Raw genomic sequence first — 9,459 nt, forward strand, 5'->3', positions numbered from 1 at the left:
TTAGCTTTATGTTCAACTCAACAGGCTCACAATTCACGTCGAGTAAATACATTTGCGTCATCATTATTTCAGTATTTCTTTGTAAGATTTTTCTCAGGTGATGTGCTGTGAGATTGTTCTAATGTAAACTATGTGGCTTGACTGAAGGTTGAGATACACTGCCCTAGACAGATGGGTGACACTAATTATTATTATTGTTATTATTCCATGACACTGTTTTAGGCTTACTTTGTGGAAAACAGCAGTTTTTATATACTGTACCACAACCTTTACAATTATTTGTGCTCAGAACCTTTAGTTTGGTTAGGGTCGTTACCGAATTCTTAGACACATGCGACATTTACATACCAAACATCAGGGTCATTGTTTTTTGCATTTATTATTGAATAAGGCTGTTCCTAAACACATAATAATTTTTTAAACACGTTGCAGTTTGTTATAAATACATTTAATATTTCAAGACGTGAAATAGTCGAGGTCAGCACGTGTGGTGGCCACAATGGGGCAAAGTTTCACTTGACGATTTGCTTGCGTATCTCATTTGAAGCCACTCTAAGGAATATCTTCCTTGCTCTTTTTTTCCTGGCTGTGTGCTTTTTTTCAAGCGGTTTAGTCCATTTTCATGTTGGCAATTGCTTTTCCCTGTGGATGTTTAGTCACATTAGTTCTTCTTGTTTACTGCTGAGCGTAAAACACGTGATAGAGCTGGTCCTGAAAGATGCCGCTGTAGGTGCTGACAATGGTGCTGGTTTCCGTATAAAGATTCCTGCAGAAACATCGAAATGTTGTCATTTTCTTTTTATGGATTCCACTTGAAGCATTTCGACACCATCAAGACATCTTACTTGATTTTCTCCTCTATCTTCAGGCCCTTGATGGTGTCCACGTAGTCGTGGACTGTGTTGACCACGTCACTGTAGTAGGACTTGATTCCATTGGTGAACGTGGTGAGTGGGCCCTGCTCCTCCTCCTCGACCTGCCGAGGCATTCGGAAGCCTTCAACACCTGCATGACAACAGGACAAGGGGTTAGTAGGGATTTGGAGGGGAGTGGTCACAAGTATAAGTGGAACCTGACCAGTCAGATACCCCTGACGTAGCGCAGTTTTGGAAAAATATGGCTACAAAAACTTCAGGGATGTAACCGTCATGCGTACCATCACCTACGGTGTCAGTTCAGTGAGCATCGACGTATCATCGCCATCTGTTTTGGTTTCCTTTTTCTGTGTTATATTTCGCAAAACCTATTCCTAAAGAAGTAGTAGTCTTAAGGTTTTTTTAGAAGAAGAAAAAAGAACTTCAAATCAAGCAGAAGAATATACATAGGGTCACCTTACGCATCAGGATTTGTCATCAACATTCAGGCTGGAGTTGCAACAACTAATCAATTAATCGACACATAATCGATTATCAAATCAATCGACAACTATTTTGAGAGTTGATTAATTGTTTAGAGCCATTGTTTAACTCCAAATCCTCTGATTTCAGCCTCTCAACCTCTTTGATATCTGCAGTCCTCCATGAAAGCAGACTGATTATCTTTGTATTTAATAAAAATAAGACATTTGCAAACATGTGCTTTTACATTGAAAAACAGTGAACCAGGAACAAATAGTGTTCAACCTTAGAGGTTCCACTGTACATTTTCCGGCTTTTTTCTTCTTCTCATGGCTAAAGAGTGGCCACTTACTGACAGCAAGGAGTCCAAGCAGCACAGTAACTACCAACAGCTTCATTATGACGGTGGATCTGCAAAAAACAGTGTAAACATTTATCCGTTCTATCCACTAGGGTGCAACATTGTCCCTCTTGTGTTGCCTTTGCGCTTAGGCATCCAGAATCTCTTTCAGTTAATGAGTTTAATATCAAACATATCATTTACTACAGCAAATGTCAAAGTACTCACTGTATTTCCTTCTGGAAGTGTGATGAGAACAACGGATCGGCTACTCGGCCAGCCTGCTCCCTTTATATAGCGGTGGCAATGTGTTGACTTGTCGCTCCGGGAGCCAAAGTGCACCCTGGGGGAGATAAACCTGTGTTGTTGACGTCCCCCTCCACTGGTGTGTTTGTGAGTCTATGCGGTGTGGCATTGTGTGTTGATTGAAACACACTATCTGTGCAAATATGTGGAAGAGGGTGATGACGAGGAGCACCGAGGGGATTTTTGGAATGTTATCAGTTGGGAATTTGGTGTGATGATTATCTTTTTGTATACTTACCATTGAGCTTTTGAAGGCATCACACTTATGCCTGACTTCATACCAACTACTTCCATAATGTCTTACACTCAGCGGCACTAATCACAGGCCTCCTTCTCATGACTTACATAAAGGGCATGACGCCTCACGACGTGTCACGAAAAGTCCATTGAAGCTGGACCCTAGTCCAGAGGATGTTGAACACGTCATCCAGGCTACTTAAGTTTATGAAAGAATGGGGCTAGCTACATTACATTCATAGTCTCTCTCTCTCTCTCTGTCTCTCTCTCTCTCTCTCTCTCTCTCTCTCTCTCTCTTTTTCAAAGTTTCCAGGGGGGAAATTAGCAATTGTCAATTTTTCGCAAGCCAAATCAAGTCAATTGAAGTTTATTTGTACAATTCCATGTTTAACACGTTGTGTTAAACATATATAAAAACAGAATACAATAATTTGCAAATCATGTTCCACCTATATTTAATTGAATACACTACAAAAGTCCACACGGGCATTCAATGTTGGTTTTCGGCCTTGCAGTGATTTCTCCAGATTCTCTGAACCTTTTGATGATATTATGGACCGTAGATAATGAAATCCCTATATTCCTTGCAATTGTGCGTTGAGGAACATTGTCCTTAAACTGTTCGACTATTTTCTCACGCACTTGTTCACAAAGAGGTGAACCTCACCCCATCTTTGCTTTTAAATGACTGAGCAATTCAGGGAAGCTCCTTTTATACCCAATCATGGCACCCACCTGTTCCCAATTAGCCTGTTCACCTGTGGGATGTTCCAAACAGGTCTTTGATGAGCTTTCCTCAACTTTCTCAGTCTTTTTTGCCACCTTTCCCAGCTTTTTTGTAACGTGTTGCAGCCATAAAATTCTAAGTTAAGGATTATTAGCTAAAAACAATAAAGTTTATCAGTTTGAACATTAAATATCTTGTCTTTGTAGTGTATTCAATTAAATATCGGTTGAACATGATTTGCAAATCATTGTATTCTGTTTTTATTTATGTTTAACACAACGTCCCAACTTCATTGGAATTGGGGTTGTACAACCCTTAATCACAGAGTTTCAAAGGCCGTCAGAGGCACACAGTTGCCAAAGACCTGCAACATTCACTTATCTGAAACCCCCAACCGCGCAAGGAAAAACTCAAAACCCCATTCTGAGTACAACCCAACAAGAGTTAGAAATACGGATGATCGGTTCTGGCTCTTTTTTATTTTTTTGTGTGGAGGAAAATGTTTTGCCTTTTTTGGAATTGTTTTTGTATGATATCGCCTATAGAAAATCTGGTCAAAAAGCTCCCCCAAATTAGCTTAAAACTGTATGAGTAGAGTAAAAATGTGCTAATGACAGTTCGTCAAAATGCTGAGTCTGTTTGGAAGGCCCACTTCAACTTGAGTACAATGCACCAAGAATTTTGAAACTCGGATGGTGGGCTCCAGTTTTGTGTGTGTGTGGGGGTGTGGTTGGGGGTGGGGGGGTTTGCCTTTTTGGGGAACATTTTTGTGAGATATTGGCTATAATAAGTCTGGTTAAAATAAAAAATAAAAAATAAAGTAAAACTGTATAACTTATTTCATTATTTCTCAACATTATCTCCTCGACTCTTTTTGGTTTCCTCTGCTACTCCGGGAGCCGATTGGCTGACAAGTTTCAGTTAAAAATCCATATACAGGAAGTCCTCGAGTTACGGCGTACTTGACCTACGACGTTTCGGCTTTACGACGCCCGCGCCTCGTCTGCCATTTTGTCCCCAGTACGATAGTGTTTCTGCTTAGCTAGTGCATAGTGGTTGTCTGTGTTTGTGCGGCGGGAGTATCTTTGCATTTTCGTCCTCCTTTTTTCACACACTCAGCAGTAATGGTAAGTACAGCATCTTATTTTTTTTAATTTTAATGTATTTTAGTTTCGTTGTACGAAGTGTTAACCTTTCCTGCTACAGTCACCTGACCGTGGTCGGGAGACGCAGGGGTTAACTCCCTTCTCTCGTTACACAGCTGAGCTGGGTGGCGGCAACAATAAAGGCACGAAGCACCGATTTGCTGCTTTAATGGCTTTATTAGCTCCTCTGCACATTCGACGTCAACGGGTCCTCCGCACATTCGACGTCAACGGGTCCTCCGCTAATCGCTACTCTTCCCCGTTCGCCGTCACTACACTTGCTACTGTACACACTCGCACCTGTGCGCACTCCTTCCTCCTTCGCAGTCCCGCCGGACGACGCCTGCGCAGTCCCGTCTCACTCACACATCGACGCACACGACCACACACACTGAGCTTGCTGTCACAATCACGTGGGACAACACCCGTAACAGAAGTATTTCGACGTAAATTTCAACTTTAACGGTGAAAGCCGACTTACGCGGAAAGTATTAAGACCCCCTTAAATTTTTATATTGCAACCATTTGCTAAAATCATTTAAGGTCATTTTTTTTTACACATTTATGTACACACAGCACTCCATATTAACATAAAAAAATAGAATTGTTGAAATCTTTGTAGATTTATTAAAAAAGATAAATATCACACAGCCATAAGTATTCAGACCGTTTGCTCAGTATTTAGTTGAAGCACCCTTTTGAGCTAATACAGCCATGAGTCTTTTTGGGAATGATGCAACAGGTTTTTCACACTTGGATTTGGGGATCATCTGCCATTCCTCCTCTGTCAGGTTGGATGGTGAACGTTGGTGGACAGCCATTTTCAAGACTTGACCTTCTAGAACTTTCTCCCATCTCCCGACTGCATCTCTGGAGCTCAGCCACAGTGATTCTTCTTTACATCTCTCACCAAGGCTCTTCTCCCCAATTGCTCAGTTTGGCCGGACGGCCAGCTCTAGGAAGGGTTCTGATCGTCCCAAAGGTCTTCCATTTCAGGATTATGGAGGCCACTGTGCTATTAGGAACCTTAATTGCAGCATAATTTTTTTCGTCACCTTGGCCAGATCTGTGCCTTATCACAATTCTGTCTCTGAGCTCTTCAGGCAGTTCCTTTGACCTCATGATTCTCATTTGCTCTGACATTCACTGTGAGCTGTAAGGTCTTATATATAGACAGGTGTGTGGCTTTCCTAATCAAGTCCAATCAGTGTAATCAAACACAGCTGGACCCCAATGAAGGTGTAGAACCATGTCAAGGATGATCAGAAGAAATGGACAGCACCCGGGTTAAATATATGAGTGTCACAGCAAAGGGTCTGAATACGTATGGGTGTGTGATATTTCAGTTTTTCTTTTTTAATAAATCAGCAAAAATGTCAACAATTACGTTTTTTTTCTGTCAGTATGGGGTGCTGTGTTTAAATTAATGAGGACAAAAAATGAACTTAAATGGTTTCAACAAAGGGCTGCAATGTAAGAAAGAGTGAAAAATTTAAGGGGGTCTGAAAACTTTCCGTACCCACTGTACACCAATGAACTTACAGTGGCGGGTCTGGCATGAATGAGTCACTGGCCCCATACGCCCTGACCCGGAGAGAGCACTCCACCCTTTTCTGAAGGAGGACCATGGCCTCAGCTTTGGAGGTACTGATTTTGGCTGAAAACTGCTCCAGTGAGAGCTGAAGATCACTGTTTGATTAAGCCATCAGAACCACATTATCTGCAAAAATCAGGGACATAATACTGATGTCACCAAACCGGAAGCCCTCAACGCCTCGGCTGCACCTAGAAATTCTGTCCGTAAAGGTAATGAACAGAATTGGTGACAAAGGGCAGCCTTGGCGGAGTCCAACTCTTACTGCGAACAAATCCGATCAAGTAGCGGCAATGCGGACCAACTCTGACACTGGTCGTAAAGGGACCGAACTTCTCGTGATCAGGGGGTCTGGTACCCCATATTCCTGGAGCACCCCCCCCACACACACACACACAAGACTCCCCTTCTCCAAGTCCACAAAAAACGTAGACTGGTTGGGCGAACTCCCATGTATGCATGTAGAGTTGGTCAACTGTTCAACGGCCAGGACGAAAACCACACTGCTCCTCCTAAATCTGAGATTTGACTCGCAGATCGACCCTCCTCCCCAGAACCCCTGAATAGACCTTACCAGGGAGGCTGAGGCAGGTGATCCCTCTGTAGTTGGAAAACACACTCCGGTCCACCTTCTTAAAAAGGGAGACTTCCACTCCAGTCTGCCAATCCAGAGGCACTGTCCCCGATGTCCACGCGATGTTGCAAAGGCGTGTCAACCAAGACACCGCCACAACATCCAGAGCCTTTAGGAACTCCGGGCGGATCTCATCCACTCCTGGGGCCCTGCCACCGAGGAGATTTTTAACCACCTCGGTGACCGCAACCCCTGAAATAGGAGTACTCGCCTCAGAGTCCCCAGACTCTGCTTCCTTATAGAAAGGCGTGTCTGTAGAATTGAGGAGGTTTTCAAAGTATTTGTCTTACCGACTGACAACATCGTGTGTTGAGGTCAGTAGCACCCTGTCCCCACTATACACAGTGTTGACGGTGCACTGCTTTCCCCTCCTGAGATGCCAGATGGTGGACCAGAATTTCCTCGAAGCCATCCTTGAAGTCGTTCTCTGCATGACCTCACCGAACTCCTCCCACGACAGAGTTTTTGCCTCAGCGACCACCAATGCTCCATTCCGCTTGGCCAGCCAGTACACATCAACTGCCTCAGGAGTCCCACTTGTGAAAATGGCTCGATCAGACTCTTTCATCAGCTCAACGGCATCCCTTACTTCTGATGTCCACCAAGGGTTCGGGGATTGCCACGTACCGACCACCTTACGGCCACAGCTCCGGTCAGCTGCCTCAACAATGGAGGCGCGGAACATGGTCCAATCAGACTCAGTGTTCTCTGCCTCCCTCGGGATGTGCTTGAAGTTCTGCCGATTCAGTTCTGTTTGACAAAATGCACAAATACTGTACTCAAACAATACCAGAAGGATTGAAAAGTACAAAATACAAAAAAAATTATAGATACACAATTACTAGAAAATAGTACAAAAATATTGGATACAGAAGTACTTGTACATAAAAAGCCAAGCCAAGTAAATGGGATGTAATGTTGAATTGTATCATTCCAGATTGTTTCTTTTTGTGTCGTCGCTGCTCAATATTGACACAGGTGTAGTTGTGTGTTTATTCTTTTCGGCGTGCATGCAAATTATTGCAGGTGTTCATTAACTATTGTAATATACAGGATGCCACTTGAAATGTAGTACATGTAAATCGACCAAAAATTTTATATAATTGCAAAGTTAGGTAGAACTGATTTTGCTCATTTTGTTCATGTGTTACTGTTAAAACTGCATCCAATGTAACAGCACTCAACTCTGAATCCGTTTGTTGCTCAGTCAACAAATTTAAGTCAGTTAAGATACCAAATAGCGTTCACTCTGTCAGATTGTGCGCGCTGGTTGTGAGCATGTTGTGTGTGATTTATTCAGATTGCAATCTTTTATCAAGATCCTAAAAAGTGAGCGTTAAATTGCTTGTTCACTCACTGACATATTGTCCACTCTAACAAAGGTCACAAAATCTAATTTGAAGTGATGGTACTAGTAGTGTTAGTGCAAAATAAACAAACATTACTGAGTTACAGAAAAGAAATCTGCTGCGCCGATAATTTTAAAACTTTGACAACAAACCTGGAAAAATGGTCTGGGAGAGGCCTGCACCAGACCATTTACTTTGACGTAGGTGATATTGCGTGACTGCTTTTTGTGACTGGTTCCAAGACAACCCTTAGATCAAAGGTGTCAAACTCAAGGCTTGGGGGCCATATTCGGCCCGCCACATCATTTTATGTGGCCAGCAAAAGCAAATGATGTGTCTACTTCCATGATTCTTGCTAAAATCTGTGCACCAAAATTTATATTTGTCATATGTAATAAATAATAACGTTGTGATATTTTTTTTGTCATTGAAAACAAATGAACAAAAAACAAAACACTTTTACATTATAGAAAACACATTAACAAAAGCAGAAACACTTTTACAAAAGACGAAACAAATTACAAAAGACGGAACACCCGGAAAGGGAACGTCCCATTTCACAGACATTCTTAGAAATCCCACGGCCTTTCTCGGCAAGACCCGCCCCGCTTCAACATGATTGGCTCCTGCATCACAGGAAGGGTAGGTTACGCAAATGTAACAAGATGTCCATCCCAAATAACGATTGACTATATGGACGCCCTAAACCTAACCATAATAATCTTCTTATTTATTTATTATTTTTTAATATTTGGGATTTCTAAGAATGTCTGCGAATTGGGACGTTCCCTTTACGGGTGTTTCGTCTTTTTTAAATTTGTTTCGTCTTTTGTAAACGTGTTTCTGCTTTTGTTAATGTGTTTTCTGAAATGTAAAAGTGTTTCACAATTTGTTATATTGTTTTGCACTTCTAGGCCACCGTATGTCTCTCCTCAAGAAACAAATACAATTATACTTTAGCAAGAAAAAATAGAAATAAGACACTTATGGACAGAATAGTTAATTTTAATGTTTTTAATCATGTTTGTGTTACTAAATTTACGGCTTGGTTAAAAGATGGTGCTTGTCGCTTAAAAGGGACTCTGCACCATTTGCACAATTGTCACTGTACCAGATTATCAAAGTCACTGATGGTGTCGTGGTACACTCGCCTGGCTTTGGTGCGGGCAGCGTGGGTTCAGTCCCCACTCAGTGACAGTGTGAATGGTTGTCCATGTGTATATATGCCCTGCAACTGGCTGGCGACCAGTTCAGGGTGTGGTCCGCCTTTCGCCCGAAGTCAGCTGGGATAGGCTCCAACGCCCCGCGACTAACCAGGATAAGCAGTGTTTAAAATGAAATGAAATAGTCATTTCAAACTGCTCTAAAGTCTAGAGGACTGCATCATTTGCACAATTGTCATTGTACCAGCATTACCACACTACCGGTAACCTTTCATCGCTCAGAGACTCTCCATAGTGTGTTTTTATGTCTCAAAAGTGTCATACTAGAGCGGCTCCAATTACCTGAGATAAATTCCTTGGGTTTTTTTGACATACTAAAATAAAGATGATTTTTATTTTGATTCTGATTGAGGAGTTTTTGAAAATGTCATAGATTTTAGGATGGAGAAAGACTAGTTAAATCCATGAATTAGAGAACAAATATAATGCCATGAATTTAACACGGATGGCTGATAACTGTTGGAGGTTGTTAAAATAGTGTTCTAAAAATGTGATTATGCTGGAGTTGGTGCAGTATCTTGTGATCAAATTATGAAATGAAATCAAGATGAATCTTAAACAATCAGC

At 41.9% G+C, this 9,459-nt stretch overlaps 1 protein-coding gene across 1 annotated transcript; it reads right to left on the reverse strand.

The window, feature by feature from the left end:
- Window positions 1–360: 360 nt before the first annotated feature.
- On the reverse strand, window positions 361–2,004 carry apoc2 (apolipoprotein C-II). Its single transcript, XM_061777655.1, has 4 exons — window positions 1,906–2,004; window positions 1,690–1,748; window positions 846–1,005; window positions 361–766 (listed from the first exon to the last, which is right to left on the reverse strand). The coding sequence occupies exons 2-4, from the start codon at window positions 1,733–1,735 to the stop codon at window positions 676–678; spliced, it is 297 nt and encodes a 98-aa protein (XP_061633639.1). The 5' UTR covers window positions 1,736–1,748; window positions 1,906–2,004; the 3' UTR covers window positions 361–675.
- Between the last annotated feature and the right edge of the window lie 7,455 nt (window positions 2,005–9,459).

The sequence above is a fragment of the Phyllopteryx taeniolatus genome, chromosome 6 (assembly GCF_024500385.1).
Source record: "Phyllopteryx taeniolatus isolate TA_2022b chromosome 6, UOR_Ptae_1.2, whole genome shotgun sequence".
NCBI lineage: Eukaryota > Metazoa > Chordata > Actinopteri > Syngnathiformes > Syngnathidae > Phyllopteryx > Phyllopteryx taeniolatus.

What these genes read in the sequence shown, in the direction of transcription:
- apoc2 (XM_061777655.1), bottom strand. Translation starts at nt 1,735, where the DNA reads ATGAAGCTGTTGGTAGTTACTGTGCTGCTTGGACTCCTTGCTGTCA. An exon ending in GCTTGGACTCCTTGCTGTCA is followed by an intron (nt 1,006 to 1,689) that starts GTAAGTGGCCAC and finishes GTTGTCATGCAG; the next exon opens with GTGTTGAAGGCTTCCGAATG. An exon ending in AAGATAGAGGAGAAAATCAA is followed by an intron (nt 767 to 845) that starts GTAAGATGTCTT and finishes ATGTTTCTGCAG; the next exon opens with GAATCTTTATACGGAAACCA.